This window comes from Nanorana parkeri, unplaced genomic scaffold (genome assembly GCF_000935625.1).
Source record: "Nanorana parkeri isolate BGI_ZX_2015 unplaced genomic scaffold, ASM93562v1 scaffold129, whole genome shotgun sequence".
Lineage (NCBI taxonomy): Eukaryota > Metazoa > Chordata > Amphibia > Anura > Dicroglossidae > Nanorana > Nanorana parkeri.
In genome coordinates this window covers 476,408-499,808 of record NW_017306397.1, presented here as the reverse complement: position 1 = coordinate 499,808, position 23,401 = coordinate 476,408, and the positions used below count along the sequence as shown (strand labels likewise).

The 23,401-nt window shown below is 38.1% G+C and overlaps 1 protein-coding gene across 1 annotated transcript in view; it reads left to right on the top strand.

The window, feature by feature from the left end:
- The window catches only part of FNDC3B (fibronectin type III domain containing 3B), a 297,291-nt gene that overhangs the window by 205,203 nt on the left and 68,687 nt on the right, over positions 1-23,401 (top strand). The window contains exons 11-17 of the mRNA XM_018553783.1: positions 176-229; positions 4,955-5,079; positions 7,020-7,191; positions 8,725-8,811; positions 10,829-10,967; positions 14,046-14,117; positions 21,106-21,224. Of these exons, the coding sequence (XP_018409285.1) occupies positions 176-229; positions 4,955-5,079; positions 7,020-7,191; positions 8,725-8,811; positions 10,829-10,967; positions 14,046-14,117; positions 21,106-21,224 (768 nt within the window). The remainder of the gene's footprint in view (positions 1-175; positions 230-4,954; positions 5,080-7,019; positions 7,192-8,724; positions 8,812-10,828; positions 10,968-14,045; positions 14,118-21,105; positions 21,225-23,401) is intronic.

The window sequence follows — 23,401 nt, the reverse complement described above, 5'->3', positions numbered from 1 at the left end:
ATATATTCTGTTATTGTTTTTCATTTAATTGTAGTTAGATTAATGTATTTATAAATATTAATATTTATAATTTGGTATATTTGTGTAATTGAGTTGCTTATTTATTTAACCTTTATTTTTACCATGCATAATATACATGAATTTCAAGATATTTTTTTTTCTCTTGTTTTCATAGGCACCGGTTGACAATGGCTCAAAAATCAGCAGTTACCTTTTACAGTGGGATGAGGTTTGTATTAAGCATTTTACTGAGGTTTGGCTATATGCTGTGCAGAGTAAAACCCATTGCACATGGGCAGATTCGATACATCTGTGGATCATTCTGCCCACTGCCATAGCTAGCTTATTGCACTTATGAATGTCTATGTCCACCCATATACAACCTACATTTATGTAAAAAGTAAATATAGACTGTAATGCACATGGGTCTAAAGCAGTGGTTCTCAACCTTTCTAGGGCCGGGACCCCTTGGTAACATTTGCCAAGTTGTGGTGACCCCCAATGGTAAAATTTAGGGATGACGTGGCTGCTGCAGCAACATCTGGCGGCGTGGCAGGAGAACTGACACTGCTGCGCTAGAAGAGGGCTGAGGAGGACACACAGCGACCCACAGTTTGAGAACCACTGCTTAAAGGAGACAACAAATCCTCTGTTTCAGTGGTTCTCAACCTTTCTAGTGCCGCGATCCTTTGATAAAATTGCCCAAGTTGTAGCAACCCCTAACAATAAAAGTATTTTCAACACAGAATAACGCCAGCTACAGAGGAATACAGAAAATCGCAGCAATAGTACATTATACTATATGGTACTATTGCTGGTCCTCTGCATGCGGCTCCGATGTCAGAAAAAAACCCCCAAAAAAACAGCGGAGCAGACCTTTCCCGGGGCCGCGAGGCGACCCCCGGCAGATAGCCAATCGACCCCCGACGGGGTCGCGACCCCCAAGTTGAGAACCGCTGGTCTAAAGTGACTGCCCTGCCCAAAGGATTGTGCAGAAGAATATGCTGACATTTGTCCTCTTCTGGGACTTGTGACCTCTGTTCATTTCAAACTTTACTTGCCATTCAAGTAAATCCAGGTCAAAGACACTTGCAGATGCATGCTCATATCAGTGCTATATTTGGTTTACATTAGATGTATAGTTACAATTATATAACAGACGTGACCATTGTTGAGTATAACATACTTGAAAGAGAACTGTGCAATGGATTTGGAATTACTTTTTGATAAGTGTTGGATAAGTGTTAGTCACCATTTAGTGTTGTAACATAGTGATTTATGTATAATATTGCATGTGAAATACTTAAATATAAATATTTGCTATAATGTCTGTAAATCAGAGGTCTGTTAATCCGAAACTGATATTAATGTTTTTGGAATATGTGAATCAGATTAACTCTTTTTTTCCCAAAGCTTTCAGTAAAGCATGCTGCCCGCTTCATCCCTACATAAGACATGCATGCAGCAACTGCAATTCAAAAGCTGCATATAGAAATCATTGCATGTTCTGAAAGCTGCTATACCCTGAAGTGGGAGACTTTGAAAGTGGTAAAACAATTTTGCATACAAAATACAGTATGCCAACTTCATTGGCAGGACTTGCAAAGAGAGTTAAAATAGGAAAGCTCAAAGTCTTTAACCTTTGGGGCAGCTCACTGGTTTGCAGAGCTGCCAAAACGCTGAGATTTTGTGTTTGTTCTCCTTTTTTGGATTCTCTTTATTTAAACATAATCAATTATTGAGAAAGCACCCCTGGGTGGCTTTAAAAAGTTGTCAGTGCTGAAGTTCCTGTATTTTATTAGCTAGTGACTGAAGCAGCCCACTGGCAGCAGTGCAGTTTGTAATGTCAGCTTTCAGTGGACTTACTTTGCTGTAACAGGAGGAGAAGTTTCCAGTGGTGGAATCCGGAGTTTATACATTGACAACTTTATACATGTGCAGTTAGACGCGGTGCGTTAACACAAACACGTAAACATGAATTGCATTAATTTTTACCACAACGTAGGTAGAATTGGACCTGCTCTATTTTTATCAGTGTAGTGCACCCCAATGCACAGTATCCCATTATTGTGCATTGCTGTGCGCTGTAACACATCTGTGTTAAAGGTGCCTTGGTATAGTGCATTAGGGGCCATTCAATGTACTACAACTCACTGCTGTACATTTCTGTAATGTGCATTAAAACAAGCATGTTTCCCCAATGCATAGGTGTAAAACTGGCCTTAAAGAGCAACTGTATGCAATTCAGTAAGCAGAGGAAGACTATATATTGTACAGAATTGTTTTGCTTCCATATCCTTGATCTTTTGATCAGGATCAGTATCAGTGTCAGCGTTTAGTGACTTCTGGCCCCGCTGATATGTTTCCTTTTACAAGATCTCATAGTACACTTATACCCAGACTATGTACATTAAAGTATTACGCATTCTTAAGGAGCAATAAATACGCTTAAATAAAGTCCCCACTAACCTATGCAGACACTGTGAAAAAAATTCAACTTCAAAATTCATGAACAGTTTAAAAACAGAGGCACTGAAATTACAGCTCTTCTCCCCTTTTTTTCCTCTGGCAATCAGCCTTCTAACATAACCAAATGTTAGCGTCCGTCATATCTAGCTCCAGCCATAGAGTTTCCACGTCTTCCCCATTATTTGACGTGATATCGTCCCTTATATGCACACTGGTGAAGTAAGCTGAAACAGACTGAAATCAGACTTTGGATAAAAACTTTGAGGGTGAATTACTTAACTGTGCCAGCAGCTACAGTGGTCAGGGAGTGCTTGTTTTGAGGTTCCGGTGCTGCTTGTTAAGAATATGTATATACTGTACTTTAATATCCATATTCTGGGCACAGGTACTATTTAACATCTTACGGGTTTAGGTTAAAATCCAAAATCTGAGAGGTGAAGGATCCTTTAAGTGACTTGGTTCCTCAGATTCTGTTGAGCATTTGGTCAGCATAAAGTGCTGCCCACTACATGCATAACCTACATTCATAACCTCTGTATCACTGATCCCTGTTTTACTGATGCCCATTTGCAAAGGTTTTATGTAGTTTCCCTTTAATGACCTGTTCAGGTGTGAAGTTGATGCTGTGTTTTTATTGCTATGTATCCCAAGCATAGTTACTTTTCATTAATACCAATTTAGTACTAGTTGTTTATAATACTATTGCTATAGTTTGCTGAATGGTGTATGTTGGTGTATGCTTTTATCTGATTAAACTAATCTTCTTAGCCTTAAACATATGAAGGTTAAAAATATATTTTATGCTGTGAAAAAGATCAACAATTGGCCCCTAGGCCTCATCTGCTGAGCTCATTAGAGAGAAACAGGATGAAAACATGGAGACTGCACGGCCAACCATTGAATTAGGCAAGCATGAACATAAAGCTGGGTCAGAGGAGAGCAATCAATAAAAACGCTCTTTCTGTTTTCTTTTCATTGCATGGTGGGCCTTATTTTCACTCAGGAAATACTGCTTCACAGAGGATTTCACTGGCTCACCACTTAGGGAATACATGTCAGTCACAGATGCAGAACTAATTTTCCTTTGACTTTTCCAACTTCTCTTCATTAGATCTTAAAGCTAGTCAAATTAATAAGTAACTCGTTCTTTACAAAAACATGGCCTGAAGAAAATTATTCCAAAAGAAAAATACACATAAAACAATGCCATTAGATTGCTGTGCTCATTGTCATCTCTTCAATTTGTGTGTTTATCACATCTGCGTACATGGAGCAGCACATACTATGGTGTTTTGGAAAAGAAAAATAATCCAGTATACATGAGTTTCTTATAGTCAAATGTATATTAATGACACAGTAAGCTGTTATTGTTCCTCAATGAATCATAACTTGAAAATATTGTTAACAATGGCCACTTTTTTAAGGTGTATAGAGTCTGCATACATGAAAAATTGAAAGTATGTAAAGGAGTTTTTTTAAAATAGGTAACAGGTATTTATAGCTAGTATAGGTAACAGGTATTTATAGGTAATATGTATTTATAGGTAGTAGTTTCCATTATGGCTGGCACGAATAAGTGGAGAGTGTAGTTTAAAATGCTTAAAAGGGTTATCCATTCTATTAAATGGTTATAACTGTAAATACTGGAAGGGCGAACTGGTTTCCCAGGCTGAGTTGTCCAAATCTTGTGCAGTAAGCTTACAGTACTGGAAGGACGGATTCCAACTTCTTTTCCAGAATGAGTTATCCAAATCTTGTGCAGTAACCTTATATTTTGGAGATTCTATCTGTGGTTATATCCAAGTATAAGATAAGTAGCAGACTTAGCCAACTGTGTAAATGTTAACAGCCATGGGCCACAAGCCTCACTGCTGTTTAAAGATGATGAGTGTGGAGATGACTCTATTGCTGCATGGAAGGATTAGGGAAATTGTAAACCCCCTGTAACTAATATCATAATGCGCTGGTATTCACAATTCACAGGTCAGATTCCATAACAAGAAAGAACTAGACATTAGCATTTAGGAAGTCTTGGGGGCTATAAGAAGTACCATTGCATTGTGGTCTGCCTTATAAGTTTATCTGTGTTCAAGTCATTTTGTCAAAGTTGTGTTGGGAAGTTTTTCTTTTTGTTTTGTAAATATGAGAAAATAATTATAATGAAAAGTATTTATTATTATTTATTAGTATTTATTTATGTATGAAGAGTTATTTTGAGTGAATTGATACTTTTATAAATTTATAATTTTCTGCTGTTGAAAATGTCTCTGCTAATGTGTGTCACTTTAGAGCAGTTCATTATTTTCAGTGGAGGGAATTAGGAGAAAAAACATTTTGAAATGTGGCATCATTCTTTATCTCACCTGTTGGGCTTTTTTTCTCAGCTTATGTCTGGCTGTAACCATGGCAAAGTAATTTACTCAGACAGGATACAGAAAATAATCTGCATCTGAAATATAATCTTTGATACTTTTTTCTTCTGTAGGGAAAAAGAAACAGTGTGTTCAGAGAATGTTACACGGGAATCCAAAGGCACTGTAGGCTCGCAAAACTATGCCCAGCCATGGGATACACATTTAGAGTGGCAGCACGCAATGATATTGGCAAAAGGTGAGTTCTGTTATTTAAATCAAGAAGATTGGTTGCCATGGGTTTTTGTACTTTGCACATTATCGTCTGTGCACAGCTTTATTAAAAATAATCCTAAAGGTTCAATTTAATAATAAACATTTGCAGCAAAAATCTTTTTTTTAATAAAACTTTTGTCCGCACTGCCCTGGAAATCCCTATACTCATCAGCACCATCTAGGGGCACTAGTGCAATGCAAACAGCATCCACCCAGCATATACAACATTTTATAGATAAACCCACCTAAAAAGAAAAACAACAACGTTTTCTTGTACTAAACAGATTTTCCTCTCTGAATACTGACAGTGTTGACTTTTGAAAGGAACATCATCGAATGGTGCAGATTTGTTATGTAGGAGTGGCATGTGGGTAATATAAAATGTCCCACATGGGAAAAAGATTCACTTTTACATAGCAGCCACACTGGAATGTTCTGGGTAAGCATGACTCTAAGGATTTTTCTAACAGAATGCCATAAACACAAGTGATACTTATATATTTAGTATGAAATAATGATTCAGTAATTTAAGGATCTGCCTGTGTATAAATCTTAAAAAGTGTTTAAACACTTTAAAGTATAGTTTTTTTTAATTGGATAGAGTGGCGAGGGGTCAAACCCCCTGTCAAATTTTCACTGCTCTCTATAGCCTCACTGGGACAATTCACCCCTTTATTTGTCCTGCTGACCATGGTTACTGAGAGAGAAGAAGAATTTGGGGGAAATCCAAAATATTTGAGTTGTCACTAGATCAAGAAGTGAAAGAAAATCCTCCAATTGGACACATGACAAGATGGGAACTCTGTTCACTTGGGAGAGCTCTCCTGTTACATCTCCAGGACAAGAAGTAAAAGGAAATCTTTACAAGGGTACACAGGCAGCAATACAATATATTACTCCTACTCTGCCTTAAACTTGAAAAAACGTTTTGGCTTTACATGTACTTTTATAGTTTGAAGTCTAAGCAAAAATGAAAACCCACCATTCAAACGTGGAAATCCTATGCAATTAAATACTTAATTTTCACTTAATAAGCTGTTGTAAGGGCAAAAACTTATAGCTGGAAATGTCCTAATGGTTGTCCCTGTCAGCTAGTGCACCAAATTGTTTGATTTCCTTGCTACCTCTAAGCCATTTTTAAATAAGCCTGCTGAGCTCCCTCTTGGGTACATGAGGAAAGCAACTCAGGTTGACAATGCATTCTATCATGGTGGTAAGTGGAGCCATATGCTCTCTGTACTCTGGCTGTCCCATGCATTAAAACCTGTCTCTATTGATTGACACAAGAAATCATATTATATAGGCATACTGTTGCTCATTTAAAAGGGAACACCATTGTATTCCCATGTAAATAGTTATCTGCAAAGCCTGCTGACAATAGTAGTTTAGGAATCTGCTGGATCTGTTTGCCTGCTTCTAATACAGATTGGCATATTCTGAATTTCATATCCAGAAGTGAACTATTAAGTGATAATGAAATCGCAATTGCAAATATGGTAATCTAGATTGTATTAAAAAGCATGACAGTCGTTTATGTAACAAAGGGCTTTACCAAACTAAATGCCATTCAGTTACGGTTTACATGAGCATTAAGTAAACATGCCATTGTTCTAAATATACTCTGTAAGGGAGAATATTTTTCCAGTAAATCAGTTATTACTAACAAATGCAGAACAAGAAAGGATTCATCTGGTAAACTTTATTTTTCCATGTAAGTAAATATTGACATGCCAGTCAAGAAAGTGTGTACTCCTTTCACTGGTTTCTTTAGAAACGGTACATTTCTCTCTTTAAATGCACATTTACACATCTTAAGCTTAAATCTGTGGTAACCAACATAATTAGATAGATTGTTTACACAGCAAGGAACACTACTACACCATAGTAAACAGCTGGCTCATTGAGGTGTCTGTCTATTCACAGCGAGTACAGCCAAGAGGTTGTGTACTACACATCAGGCAATATCCCTCAGACACCCTCCACACCTAAACTTATTAGAGCTGGAATTACGTGGATAACGCTGCATTGGATGAGGCCAGAGGGATGTTTCCCAGAAGAAGTGATTTCATACACGTTGGAGATTCAGGAGGATACCGTACGTTCTTTCATTTTACTATTTATTGCACTCTTCACTCTAGAGAAGTACAGGATTTATGGAAGCCTTGCCTTAATAAATGGCAGTCTCTATTTTAAGCGATTCAGCTTATAAAGAAAAAAAAAATAGAGGACCCCCAATATGCCCCTCTTTAAAGAAAACACACATGGCAAATCTAATATCTAGTGCCTCTGGGTACAGCTACCAGTTAGTTCATAATAGAGTGCATGGCATACCTTAAGAAGCACCTTGTATCCCAACAGCCTTTAACTTGTATGTACTGTATATATGGTACATTGTAAGGCCAATTAAGTAATAAACAAAAAAGGGACAGTATATTTTGCACAATGACTCTAAAGGCCAGCCATAAAATGACACTGTATTTGGTGGAAAAACAAACTAAGGTATAAGTTGTGTGTAGGTACCTAAGATGCCTGCACATGTCTACTTTATACTTATCTGCAACCAGAGCCAACCACAATTCCCGTGCAAGTTTCAACTTCCTACACTACCATCATGTACTTGCACTAAGGCCTGGCCAATTACGTACCAAACACTCAATTGTGGGGGTGAAATGTCAGATGTGCCCCGTACCTGAAAGAACTGGTTATTTCTTTGAGGCTCCAGCAATGGATTAAGTGGTGGGAACCTTACAATGACTACACAGCAGCTTCTGCCTTTTGTTTATCAGTTAGTACGGAATCTCTTTAAAAGAAAATACACAATTTAAGGATGACTCCAATAGAATGCTTTAGTTACATCTTCTGTACAACTTTTCAATCTGGTGGAATAGTTTTTGCTGCTTGGATTGTTTCTTAATGAACAACTGTCATCTTAAATATATGAATACCTTTAGTTAGATCAGCATACTTTTTGCAAAGATAAATTTGCTCATCCAAATTACTTCTACTAGGCAAATCAAATATGTCAATAGTCTAGATTTGCTTCTTCCATGCCTTAATAATAAATGCTTAGCAAGTATCAGTGCTAAAGACTGACCACACATCAGTGGCAAGGATCATACAATACAATTCAGGCTATTTTTACCATACACCTAACCATTGTACTGTATAGTATTCATTTTACACTTAGTTTTTGCACTAATAAAAATAAATGATGAAGGGTATTGCTTGCTTCACTAGTAATAACCAAGGGCTCATTAGCACCAATGATTATACATTGCAGCTAGGTCACTCTACCCTAAAAACATAAGCATATAGCATTTAAGTTTGCTTACATGTTTTCCATTGTGTTAGGCTACTAACATCTGTCCTTAGTCTTGTTGTATTTCTGTTTGCCAGCCTTCTTCAATCCTGCAATTCCATCCGTGTGTATCCTCTCCTTTCCTCTTATGTCTGTCCTCTATTATCTCATGCCTTGCCATCTTTAGCCTCCTTTTTGTCATGTGTCACTAGTTGCTGCCTTCTGCTGGTTTGGGGGGACTCAACAAATGCAAAAGGAAGCAATCTTATACAGTCATAAGAAAATGCCCTAATATAACTTTTTGCATCCTTTGTTATGTTATGCTTTTAGGACAGTGTATTTCAACCTGCATACACTGGAGAAGAATTAACATGTACTGTGAATAATCTCCAAAGAAGCACACAATACAAATTTAGGGTAAGCCTCAGCTGCAGCTGTTTGCCAGCAGAGGGTGATGTTCTATATGTTTTCCTCTATGTTGTAAATGTGTTATAGTTTCATTCTTGTATATTGCTTCACTTGCAGATTCCACAACGTTAATCATTGCTGCCTACAAAATAATAAATGTTACAATTATTAAGATATTTGTACATTTCTATTTGAATGAATAGTCTGATACAGAATTTGTGGGCAGCATGGTTTAATTGTACTTCTGCAACAAAATACCGATTGCAGCAATTGTCAAATTAGTGTCAAAAGCAGTGCCACATGTTTGGTGAGAGTCATTCACACATGCCAGGGCAGCATGATCTTTGCCTAGAGGTCAAAACCATGCCATATAATGCTGCAAAGATTTGTGTTAGAAAAGGCCAGCTTCCAAGTACAGTATATCTAAACCCAAGAACACAAAATGTAATATTTTACAGCTTTCTGGTCCTTGGATGTGGGGGTTTGCATTTGTTTTCTTATTTCAGGCAAGTATATTTTCTACAAGTACAAAAAATACCTGTTGATCCTACCAGATATCCATTATCCTTGTAACTTCCTGTGCAAATATACTTAGTTTTCAAACAAAATTATCAGCTTTGCCAGCTATCTTCTGTAAACTACAGAACACCCCACCATGTTATGGATATGAAGAGAGGGGGAAGTATTCTGTAGTCATAACACGCTTATTTGGTGACCACACTGCTCCTTCAAAGATACAGTATGGTGAGTAGTATCACATTGTGACAGGAAGTATGTTACAGGATCACCAGGTAAAAATAAAGGGAAAAAGCCAGAGAAAAGAGAACTAATGACACCACTACATCTAAAGGACCAGAAAGCTGCAATGCATTACACTTTTGTTCTTGGGTTTAAACCAGGGATGGGCATATCCCTGGAGCCAGGTAGCCAATGTTTCTGAAAAGTTACAGCTGGCGCTTAACTTTTGAAGTTTTCTCTAATTGTTTCCAACGGAGCTGACTTCTTAAAAACCTGCTGGCACTTGAATTTTGTATTAATTTGCCCACCCATGGTAAAGATGCACTTCAAGATGTCACTTGGCAGTATTGGCATTAGCTTAAAAGGAAATACATTTATGGTTGTAAATGTCTCTTACATTGCTTACATGTGAAAAGGCCACAGGCTGCTGCAATTCACCTGGGTTTAAATGGCTTCCTTTAGAATTGGCCTGGTTTGAGAGGCACAGGGGTCTATATAGAAATCATACCGCTCCAAGCACATATGAAAGATGACTCCTTTTAAGAGTTATACAAAATTTGCTGCTTTTCTCACAACCGTGCAGTGTGATAATTGTTACAGATATAGGCATCATGCTGTGTGCTTTATATGTGAAGCTTAAATTGGACTATACAGTTCACCACTTTCCCAACAAAATGTAAAAGTGAATTGCACCCAAGACCCCATCTCACACATGAGGTGTTTGTGTGCTGGCTTATTAGGTTTGTGGCATAGGCTATTTTGTCCAAAATGATAGTTTAACAAATCTGATGAAATGTTACTGGTTTAAAGTGACACTAAACTCAGGAGTAAAACCTTAATAACGCATTCAAGTACTTTAGCCATTAACAAAACTGTAGCTTATTTGTGTATCACTCGGGTACATGGTATAAAAGGCAAATTCTGTTTGTGTATGTCTTCATACTTTGTACCAATCAGATTTGTATACAATACTGTTCTGAATGCAAATAAACCTTTTGAAAAAGAAAAAGGCTTCTAGGTAAATAATAATTTGATGTGACAAGGTCGTGTATGTAAGAAAAAGATAGAATTTATGTGGAAAGCTTTGTTTTGATCCTAATTCCAGGTATATTTGATCATTGCTGTTTAGTACATTGCACAAAGGACTTTAGTGTGTGTATAACTAGTAAATTTAATGTATTAAAGAAAACGGCTTTATTTTATGAGTCAAGCCTGCTTTAAACACGTTGTGACTGGCATTTTAAATACCATTGCATTTTATTTTGTTATCCTTTGTCTTTTGTTACAGCTTATTGCCTCCAATGTTGAAGGATGTAGCTGTCCAAGTGAAGTATTGGTCTGCACAACAAGTCCAGATCGGCCGGGACCACCTTCTCGACCTGTAGTAAAGGGCACCATCACTGCACTTGGCTTTACTGTTCAGTGGGGTAAATACAGTATTTACTTAATAAAATGCTAACATTTTATGACACCTTGAGTATTGAATCTGATCTGATATAAACAAGTGAATTTATAAGTTAAATGCTCAGCATAGTTTTTTGGGAATGTATTGTATTTGCTCTAGCAATAGCTCTACTCTAGTTCTTTAACAAATGATAGAACTGCACAGTGATAGAGATGGATGTGGCATTTTAATAAATGTCTGTAACTGCACAACATGTCTCTGGTGCAATGAATGAAATAGAGTCTCATTGGTATTCAGACAGACACTGCTCTTATCATGCTCATATAGATAAGACAAGCACAATCATTTCTTGGTAGATTGACATTCGGGTTTGGAGTTTTGTTTGAGCTAAAAAATGAAGCATTAAAATAAATATGATTCATGAGAAAAAGGTTTACATTGCAAGGAATGTGGTCTACTTTGACTTGGGCTAAACTTTTGCAGTTATACAATTGCAATGCAGATCTTGAAGAATAGGGGTCTGTTTTGCCTGCAATGAGCCACATTCACTGCACATTTGCTTTCAAAATGTTTTTGAAATGCTGACTGCTGAATGTGCAGCACAACTGTGGTAAATGTAACAAAAAAGTAGTGTCGGCATCCAATGGAAATCTTCAATTTCAACGGTTAGGAATGCCAAATGTTTGGGAAAAGCTTTAACATTTGCTGCTTTATAGATCCAATGATTGTTAGAGAAACCAACCTACTATATAATATAAAACAGAAACAGATCTTGGTGATTCTCTTTTAAAAGGAAGAATGTGCTGGAAAATATAGATATCAAGTCCTTTATGTCTGGAGTAAACAATTTTCCTGAATATGTATGGTGAATCTTGGCCCATACAGAATACAGTACTGCTCACCTCCACTAACCCAAATTAGTACTGTATAGCACAAACAGTGGATGTCTGGAAACATACACACATACCCTTATTAGTCCAATAGACAGATCCACTGAACATCCAGCGCACACCAATTCTATAAACTTGTGTAATTTTATTATATTTCTAGTATTATGATAAATTATTCAACTTACATGTTTAGGCGCTCCTAAACCTTGGCAGGATCTGCCATTCAGTCCTTCAATGATACATCCAACTGTTGTTCTAAGTTATCAGTATGCAATATTTTATAATGGCCCTTTATGGTTTTCTTGCACCGGGGCCCTGAGGGTTCTAGTTACGCCTCTGTATACAGCCCTTAAATTCCAACTGAGAAGTACAAATTTATTTTCATGTACAGACAGTTTTCACCTTCTAATTACCAAATGGATCAAGAAGCAAGCCTCATCTCCAAGCTGCTTGTCTGTGTGTTGGCTTAAAGGAAAAGTATTGGGAGAGTAAAATATACTCTTCACAATGCTTAGAGTCACGCGTGACATGCTGGCTCTATATATTGAAAGTTGAGCGATCATGTAACTGCTGATCGTGGTCTTCTCCCTGCAGAGAGCAGTGATTGTCAGCCATTACTCCCCACATGGATTTACCCCTCCCCTCTCTGTTCCTCCAGTGCTCATTCGAGGGGCAGACAAAGGAGGGGGCGGGCACAGCTGGCTATGGCACTAGTGAGGCAGAGCCAACTGTCAATCAGGCAACTAGGTGGATCCCGACAATATTGGAATCAAGATGCTTCCCAACTGCAGTGTGGCTCTGCGCTGTCAGCATGAAGCAGGCAGTACCCTGCTGTCTGCTGACTTTGAGTCACCGGAATGCATTAGTAAATACACTCCTGTGACCCACAAAAGAAGTAAAGCCAAAAAAATTTGACTTTACTTCTCTTTTCATTTGTGTCTCCTTTTTTGAAAGAGTCACCAACAGTGGGGATTCAGACCCAATGCACTTTGATTCTGATAATATAGCTGTTTGTTAGAAGATATTTCTGCAGCTAACACCATTAGCAGAGAAACCAAGATAAGGTCTGTTTTCCCTATTAAGGAGGACAGCACTGATCATAAGCATTGGTTAAAGATGAGGTTAATAAACACTATTACAAAATTAATTTTTCAGACCATGTTTCTTACATCATCCCTTCTTCTTCTTTGCCAATTAAAATTTTGTAGCATGAATATTTTTGCTGAAAGTAAGACCTGTAACCCTTTTTAAACATTTAAACCTGCCTAAGAGCTGGTACAGCAAAAAGTGGTAATAATGACCACCAGACGGTGGAATGGCATTTCAGCAGAGCTGTAGTAATAAACTGAATCTAAAGCAAGAAGCGCACCTCGATGGTTAATAGTGGTGTCCCTTTTCAGGCAGACTTTACTGATAGAAATATGTAGGCTTTGATTGCTTACTTCTGAAAAAAGCTAGCTGCTTGCCTATGTCATTTGTTGGACGACTAGCTTTTCTTTGTACGGAAAGAGCAACATAGGCAGCCTCAATGTTTTCTAAGCACAGTTTTCCTTTAAAATAGTTGACAGTTTTTCTTAGGCCATGATAATCCCTGACCATAGAGGAAATCATGGCTTCAAAAAATGATAGCAGGAGAGAAGTGAAGGAGCTGTGGCACAAAGCCAAGATATGTATTTCGGTTGGAAAGGAAATAAATATGGAGGGCAGGGTTTCCTTTTTGGGCTTGTTGATGTTTCTATGAGCATGTTTTCTATGCCACTGTCTGCCAGATACATTCTGGAAATTTAATTGTTTTTAAAAAAATAATCAAATTGGCCTTTTTTTCTTTTTAGAGTTAATGTTGTGTAGAATGTTTGGCATTAAAATTATACCCTTTATTGGCTTACTTAAGCTATTCAAGTGCTTATGGGACTCCTTTGATCCCTTTACAAAATGTATAAAGCCTCTCAAAGGGATCTAGGAAATCCTGAAAGCTTGCAACTTTAACAACTTAAGTTAGCCAATAAAGCATATCACTTAAACCGCACACTACATTTGATAAATCCCGGTTACATCTTCCTGCCTTTTTTATTAAATAATGATTTAATTATCTATCTATCTATCTATCTATCTATCTATCTATCTATCTATCTATCTATCTATCTATCTATCTATCTATCGTCTAGGATGTTCAGGAAGAGCTGAACTGCATGTCAATGTGCTTCTTTCAGATGTTCCTGTGGACAATGGTGGCTCAGAAATACTGAAATATCTTTTGGAAATTTCTGAAGGGACGTTTGAAGGTGTGTTTTACTGCAGGGACTCCAATTATACTTCTAGTAACATTTTTCAGGTACAGGTAAATTGTATTTATCAAGAATAGAAAAGGGACAAATAATTAAAAAAAAAAAACAACTTAATATACTGTTTGAAATATAATCTGGTACTGTGTCAAGTATGTGATAGCGTGATAAGATGTCAAAGAGGTTTTTAAACTACAACTTTATATTATTTCTTTAGACAAGAGGGTATACTGCTAAGGCTCGATCACTGTTCTTGTTGCCATACTGGCATCAGTGTTATATTGAAATCTTGTTTTTTTATCCAATGCTACTAGAAGAGTAGCCAGGAAAGTGATTGTAACTAATATAATTTAGAAGGGTTATACTGTGCAACTAAAATGGTCACATTGGTTGCTTATACGACTAGCAGATGGCAAGATGGAGATGTTTTTCAAGGTCTTTTGTTGCAACACGTTACTATAATCATAGTTCTAATAAAAGCTGTAGTAAAAATGAATACTCCTGTTCCTATGCTTGGAAAAAGTTGCTCTTTTAGTGACTGTAGGGTTAAGAGTGCAGCAGTTGGTTACCAGGGAAATGTCAGTATATGAAACCCTTATGTCTTACTATATGGATGGTTATAAAGCAAAATCTTTTAAAGTGGGTAACCCCTCCAATTGAAGCCATCACCATCACTGGATCCTGTAGGCACACAACCATTGTCGCCCAAAGCAGTATACTTCTACTAGAATCACCTCTTTTTCAAAGAACATTACTTGTTTTACTGATCTCAGCCAAGCTTAGGATGGAGTACAACGTGTAAATGAGCTTACATGCGATGACTGTATTTCTACAGATCATGAAAAAATGTGTGGCTGATCTATACATCTTATTGTCTCTGCTGCCTAGGGGCATAGGTCTTCTGTGACTAATGGTAAATCCATCCCTGCCTTTACAGTGTATTTCCACTTTTGCAGTCAGATTGGGATTACATCTACTTTATATGTGTTACTTCTTCCTATTTACAAAGCACCTGGTGACGAGAAGCCATGGAGACGGCTTCATGGCTAATCAGGGAAGCCGGGCGGCAAGTCATTACACGCCGCCCGGCTCCCTTAATGGGACTTCCAGTATCGGTATTAGGTATCGGCGAGTACCGGAAAAAAATATATGGGTACTCATACTTGATACTGAAAAACAGGTATCTGTGCATCCCTAATTATTATATTTAAACAACATACACTTATTAAGTGCTATTAAGAAAGGCTTAGCAAACTTGTAAGCTTTTTGCAGCAAACTATGTTGAAATAATTTATTTTCAACATGGTGGAAATAAATACAGCGTGTAGTAACCCACAGTAACAAAGTTTGTTTTTAGTAGTTTAATGAGGATTGAAACTCATGAAACCTAGTCTTTATATTGTTTCTGCAAATTGCTGCAAATATTCGAACCCTAGGTCTGCCTCCATACCTAAATACACGCAGTGCTAAAAACTGAAAAATTGCCTGGTAATAAGGGGGTGTAACATTCTGGTATTGAAGTGGTTAATACATGCGCTGTAAAAATTAGATGTATAACTTATGGGCTTCTTTGACAAATTCTGGTGATTCTAAATCAAAAGATGAAATGCTACCCATTATTTTAAATCACTGATTTTAAACTATATCAATTGCTACGTTTTTTTTGCTTTTATGGAAAAGCGGTGGCTTATCTGAGAGCATTTAAGTTAAGGAGCTGCTTCATGGACAATGTAAATTCATTTTTACTCATTAATCTAAAAGCACAGGAAAGGATAGGGTGATCTTAGGGAGCACTGCACAAATAGATGAGACCCAGTATAGTCAGGATTGAATGCTGAGTGATAGTCACTTCTACCAATTACACTGTTACTATTGCTAGTGCACCACTAATGAATTCCTAGAAGCAGGTCATCAGACGTTAAAGCCTGTTCCCTGTTGAGGTTTTATTTCAAGGAAAATAAAATTAAATGTGAACTGAATGGAGCAGAAAGATGTGCACCATCAGCTCCTTTATATAACAGATAAATGTGGATGCCATTATCAAATATCATCTTACTGAAAATAATACAAGGACTATCAGCAAGTGCTTTGTTGTGTCCTGATATGCGCATTTCGGTGCTATTTAGCTACAACACCATGCTGGGCTGTTTAAAGATATAAGCAAACCTAGGACAAAAGCTACATCAACGTCCCTTCTTTCATCTCAATTTTTAAATGATGAACAAAACATTTTACTCTCAGAGTACTATCCCTATTTTTATTAGAGTCAAAATTATGTTCCCCTATTGTGCTCTACTCCTCATCAGAGCTGTGTACTGTATGTCCAAGAAAAATAGAAGTCTTCTGATTGGGGTACAATAATCTAATAAATAAATAATATAAATGCATAAATAAATAATATAATAAAATCCTCCACAGTCCCCTAGCAGACAATCACCTGAATCCTTTTCCTTTAAAGTGACATTAAAGTCAAAAATGTTTTTCACTCCACCCAATGTTAATATCAGCACTTACCTTTAAATGATGTTTCTTAATCTGATCTTCTTCTTTCCTGTCCTTTTCATCTGTCCCTCCAGCGCTGCAGCGGGTCTCCGATCCAGCGCTGACTCCTTGGAGCTTGCTGGCATTTCCTGTTCCACAGTGTCTGCATGCGGGTGCACGCATCCATAGACTTACCTTGTGTCTCTCCTTGCGTCCCGGCCGAAAATGTAATCTGCGCATGCGCCCGCCCCAAGATGCTTTGCGGCCGCTGGAGAATGTTCACATTTTTGGACGGGAGCTCGCGGGGAAGACACAGGTAAGTATTAACCCTTTTCAAAGCTTTTTTTTAAACACTTTTTGCATATATCTACTGCTTGTTAACAGTAGATATATGCAAAAACACTGGAGGCTCTAATTATCCTTTAACCTCCCTAGCGGTAATCCCGAGCGTGACTCGGGTTTAATTTTTGCTGCCAGAAGCGGTATACCCCGAGTCACGCTCGGTGTAACATTGCAGAGCTGTCAGCGGAGTCTCCTTACCTTCTCCTGGTGATCTAGCGATGTCCTCCGCTGTGATCGCCGGGCGAGAGTGCGGCCGGCATCTGACTTCCTGGTTCCGTTCCCTGCGAGCAGCAGCGACACATGGGAGCTGAACTGGGCGGGAAATTCAAAAGTATAAACACACACACATAAAAGAGGCGATACATTGTAATCTGAGAGGATTACACTGTATCACCTCAGATCTGACACTTGATCACTGTACAGTGCCCCTTGCCTGCCATTTTACTGTCATTTGTGCTCATAAAATATTTATAACATGGCATCAAAAAAGCGCCACTTTACTACAAAAGCGCTTTTGGACCAGTTGAGTGACAGCGACATGGAGGTGCTCGCAGAAGTGAGCGATAGTGAGTCGTGGGGAGATTTGTCGTCTGACACTGATCTGGCAAGTGACAACGGCGATGATCCTGCACCTGACCTCAGCGATGTGCGCACTTGGTGCCCTATTGACTGCGATACGGACCAGGTAGCGCCCCCAAGATTCCCGTTCACTGGATCACCTGGGATGAAGGTAGATGTTGAGCGTGACAACCCTCTGGCATACCTGCAATTATTCCTCACTGAGGAGGTAATTGAAAAAATTGTCACGGAGACAAATCGCTACCAAGAGCAGCAATCCGCTACGCTGCATGCCAGGTTTTCCAGAAGCAGAAAGTGGGAACCGGTGACCAAAGAGGACATCTGGCAGTTTCTGGGACTCATCATTCTTCAGGGGGTGGTGGGGAAACCGCTCCAGAAATGGTACTGGACCACCAATAAGTTACTGGCCACTCCGTTTTTTGGCACCGTGATGTCAGAATACCGGTTTTCCCTCATCATGAAGTATTTCCACTTCACGAACAATGAAGAATTTGATGAGGCCACGCATCCTGCGCCCAAACTAAAAAAAATCTGGGAGGTATGCCAAATGATTGTGACCAATTTCCAGCGGACCTACGTGCCAGAAAGGGACGTCAGCGTGGATGAAAGTTTGATGGCCTACAAGGGACGCCTAAGCTGGATACAGTACATTGCATCCAAAAGAGTGCGGTTTGGCATCAAATCCTACATGCTCTGCGAGTCATCCACTGGGTACATCTGGAATTCGGTAATTTACACCGGTAAAGGCACGAAGTTCACCCCCCAGGTACAGCGGCTATGTGATGGCCACATAATCTGTCCTTACATGCTGGAGCCATTGCTGAACCAGGGATATTGTGTGACCACGGACAATTTCTACACGTCTCCGGAACTGCATGAGGTTTTGCTACAAAACAAGACTGATGCATATGGTACCGTTAGGCCTAACCGACGTGACATGCCATCTATGTTTGCCAAGAAAAAACTGAAAACCGGAGAAATGGTTGCCTGGCAGAAGGGTAAGATGATGGCAATGCGATGGCGAGACAAGAAGGACGTGTGTCTTATGAGTTCTGTGCACAATACCTCCACTGCCATGGTCCACACAAAAGGTGGGAAAGATGTGCTGAAGCCGCAAGTCGTGATAGACTATAACAACACCATGGGAGGTGTCGACAGAGCCGATCAGGCAATGACATTTTATCCGGCTATGCGCAAACAACAAAAAAAATATTATAAGAAGATCTTCAGGCATCTTCTGGAACAATGCCTTTGGAATGCATATATCCTGCACAGAGCAAAGATGGACAAGCCTCTTGTTCATTCTGAGTTTATCTGGAAGGTGGATGAGCGGATTTTTCTCAACCACCAGACGCCATCAGTAGCTGGGAACCGACCTGGATGTCGTGCTGTTGACGTTGTCAACCCAGAACACCTGACTGGTCGTCACTTTATGGACTACATCCCGCCAACCGCAAAAAAGGCAGCACCTACCAGGATGTGCGTAGTTTGCTGCTCAAAGAGAGATGGCAATGGAAAGAAAGTCCGAAAAGAAACCAGGTTCCATTGTCCTGATTGTGACGTCGGACTTTGTGCAGTCCCATGTTTCAAAATTTATCACACTCAGGATGTTTATTGAATTTTCTTTGTTTGACAAATTTCATTATTTTTTATTACATTATTGAATAAAATTATATTATTTATTAGATTATAATTCATGATTTTGTGTTTCAAACTTTATCACTTCTGGGATGTCTACTAAAGTCTTGCTTGGTCAGGTTTAAGTAAGTAATTACTAAGAATTGCAGGCCTACAATACATAACACCAATTTTCCATGCAAAAAAGTGTACCGCTTTTGACACAAAATTCCTGACATAATCATACCGCCAGGGAGGTTAAGGTCTGACTATAAAAAAACACAACTGTACTCACAGGGAAGCAATGTATTTTAAAGCAGAATTAAACTATTGAGATGGACAGTCAGCTTTTACCATGCTTGCATAGTATGGCACACTTATCTCTGGGTGTGATCTCCATCAGTGATGCATTATTCAGGACACCTAGCCTCCATTTCATCCCCACCACTGCCATGTCCTTCATCCCTACTTCCAGGTTCGCAGTGTTCTTGTTTTACTCAATGTTAATGCATGTACACTGAAGTTACATTATCTTGGCAGCTGCTTCCACTCCTGGTATTTTACAAATGTTTGGAATGGACCAGGAGTGTACAGTGTACTGATAGAACAAACTTGCTAGAAAGGCAAAGTGGAAGGTTTTGGCAAAAAAGACTTACAAGTATCTTATTTCAAAAGACCCTACCTGCTATTTTCTTTACTACTTTAAAGAAATGAGGAAAGAAAATGCCTGTGGGAAAAGGCTCTGATAGCATAACATATCATAACTCATAACATAACTTATAGATTGAGTATTACTTCCTGGGCAGCAACTTCAATTGCATTTAAAATGCACCTGCACCCAAACAAAATGTAATATATTGCAGCTTTCCAGTTCTTAGATGTGGTGGCTGCATTCATTTTCATTTATCATGCTTTTATTTAATTTCATCTGGTGATACTATCAATAACACACTTCCTGTCATAGGTTGACATCACTCATTTATTGTACATCTATGGAGGAGCAGCATTTTTACCCAGGCTGCTTCCTCCAGGTTTGGACCACAGGCTGATATGCTGACGCCTACACGTTTAGCCTGCGTCAGCCTGAGACTAAACCTGAGGAGTAGATGGTACAACATCATCAGTGGAGGACGTGCATCCACACGTAGGACATGGTGAGAATGCAGAGAAGGCTGCTGAGAAAAGAATCACGCAGACTTCAAGGAATGGAAAGGTAAGTATAAGTACAGTTTTAAAAACCACAAAAAATACCCAAAAAGGTTTTTATTCTTCAGCACTAAATCATTAGCAACATTTATGACAGTGGTTTAGTTATCGTTTAAGGTCAGTTACCTACAAAATAAGTATAAGGAACATGGGTTGGGTAATGGTAGCCTCTATTAAAGTTTAATGATGCTTTTTTTGCTTCACAACATCACAGTACCAGATTTCACCAGCAGTAGATGCTCCAAGTTAAATTTACAAATAGCAAAGTGCAAACCCAGGAAAATCTAACAGTGCCTTCAGTAGAGTGACCCATTCCACTCAAGCGTGTGGAGGGATCTTACATAGACTTGATTCGTTTTCCTGAAAATCTTCTTTAGAACTTTATGTATCCAAGCTGCATTGCTAAACAGTGTCAAAGTGGACACCCTAGTCATGTAGGCTGAGGGCAAATGCCCTCATTAACAAATAACCCTAAGAGACATGCTGTTGTTATTTTTTTAATCACCTGTATTTTGAACAGTGCTAGAACAGTACAGTAAAACAATTTGGTCATTTAATTATGAAAAAAGATGATTGAATTTGAAGTAGACTTTTTTTAGTTACTGTTAAACCATATGTCTTTCAGTACTCTCTGTAGCGAAGCTTCATATTATGATGGTGCAATTTATGTAATGGTTACATTGTAATCATTGTTGCCCTCTAGTCTCTGTTATTTTTCCTGGTTATGGAGTGATATTATGATAATGATATCCTATTTTTACAGCATCGCAGTGGAAAGTAGCATATAGTGGATCTGAAACAGAATATACCTGCAATGACTTGAAGCCAGGCACTTTATACAAGCTCCGCGTGTGTTCAATTAGCACAGGGGGACACAGTCAGGTAGGCTAATCTGTTATATATATTAAGAAATGTTCAGCAAGAAAAACTATCAGGTTTTTTTTTTGTATACGTGAATGTCACATTTGTTTTTTATGAATATGAGACACCAATGGCCCAAACCTGTTCTCAAAGTGTAGAGTCTTCCATTGACATTTAGAGAAGAGATTTTCTATTATTATTCAGGATTTATATAGCATCAACATATGTATAGTCATTAGTCATTTACAGGTGAAACTCGAATAATTAGAATATCGTGCAAAGTTCATTTATTTCACTAATGCAACTTAAAAGGTGAAACTAATATATGAGATAGACTCATTACATGCAAAGAAAGATAATTCAAGCCGTGATTTGTCATAATTGTGATGATTATGGCTTACAGCTCATGAAAACCCCAAGAACCCCAAATCCACAACCTCAAAAAAGTAGATTATTACATGCAATCAATAAAACAAGGATTGTACATAGAACAATATCGGACCTCTGAAAAGTACAAGCATGCATATATACTCAGTACTTGGTTTGGGCCCCTTTTGCAGCACTTACTGCAATTACTTTTGCACGATATTCTAATTATTCGAGTTTCACCTGTATTGCCAAGGAAATTTGTTGTCCCCTTTTCAGATCTTGATTTTTTTCTGTAATGGTCCCAAAGTGGTATAGCTGAAACTCAATATATAATAAAAACAATGTCTTTATGTATCCAAGCTGCATTGCTAAACAGTGTCAAAGTGGACACCCTAGTCATGTAGGCTGAGGGCAAATGCCCTCATTAACAAATAACCCTAAGAGACATGCTGTTGTTATTTTTTTAATCACCTGTATTTTGAACAGTGCTAGAACAGTACAGTAAAACAATTTGGTCATTTAATTATGAAAAAAGATGATTGAATTTGAAGTAGACTTTTTTTAGTTACTGTTAAACCATATGTCTTTCAGTACTCTCTGTAGCGAAGCTTCATATTATGATGGTGCAATTTATGTAATGGTTACATTGTAATCATTGTTGCCCTCTAGTCTCTGTTATTTTTCCTGGTTATGGAGTGATATTATGATAATGATATCCTATTTTTACAGCATCGCAGTGGAAAGTAGCATATAGTGGATCTGAAACAGAATATACCTGCAATGACTTGAAGCCAGGCACTTTATACAAGCTCCGCGTGTGTTCAATTAGCACAGGGGGACACAGTCAGGTAGGCTAATCTGTTATATATATTAAGAAATGTTCAGCAAGAAAAACTATCAGGTTTTTTTTTTGTATACGTGAATGTCACATTTGTTTTTTATGAATATGAGACACCAATGGCCCAAACCTGTTCTCAAAGTGTAGAGTCTTCCATTGACATTTAGAGAAGAGATTTTCTATTATTATTCAGGATTTATATAGCATCAACATATGTATAGTCATTAGTCATTTACAGGTGAAACTCGAATAATTAGAATATCGTGCAAAGTTCATTTATTTCACTAATGCAACTTAAAAGGTGAAACTAATATATGAGATAGACTCATTACATGCAAAGCAAGATAATTCAAGCCGTGATTTGTCATAATTGTGATGATTATGGCTTACAGCTCATGAAAACCCCAAGAACCCCAAATCCACAACCTCAAAAAAGTAGATTATTACATGCAATCAATAAAACAAGGATTGTACATAGAACAATATCGGACCTCTGAAAAGTACAAGCATGCATATATACTCAGTACTTGGTTTGGGCCCCTTTTGCAGCACTTACTGCAATTACTTTTGCACGATATTCTAATTATTCGAGTTTCACCTGTATTGCCAAGGAAATTTGTTGTCCCCTTTTCAGATCTTGATTTTTTTCTGTAATGGTCACAAAGTGGTATAGCTGAAACTCAATATATAATAAAAACAATGCATTAATAGAGGTCGCCTTCAACTGCACGTGAAAATGATCAGTAAATCCAGATATAGAGAAAGCTAATGTCATAAACAAGCTTCAGATTCCGGTAAAAGTTAAGCTATGTCTCACCTCCCAAACCAGCCTATTAAGCAATGATGCTGCCTATCAGGACCAATAAGGGGGTCTTGGGAGGTGGAAAGGACAGGGTGAAGCATGACCTTTACAGGAAATGTATGTATATAATATACACAATATATACATAAAACCTCATCTTTGCTATTTTTGGTATTACTGTCTGTTTTT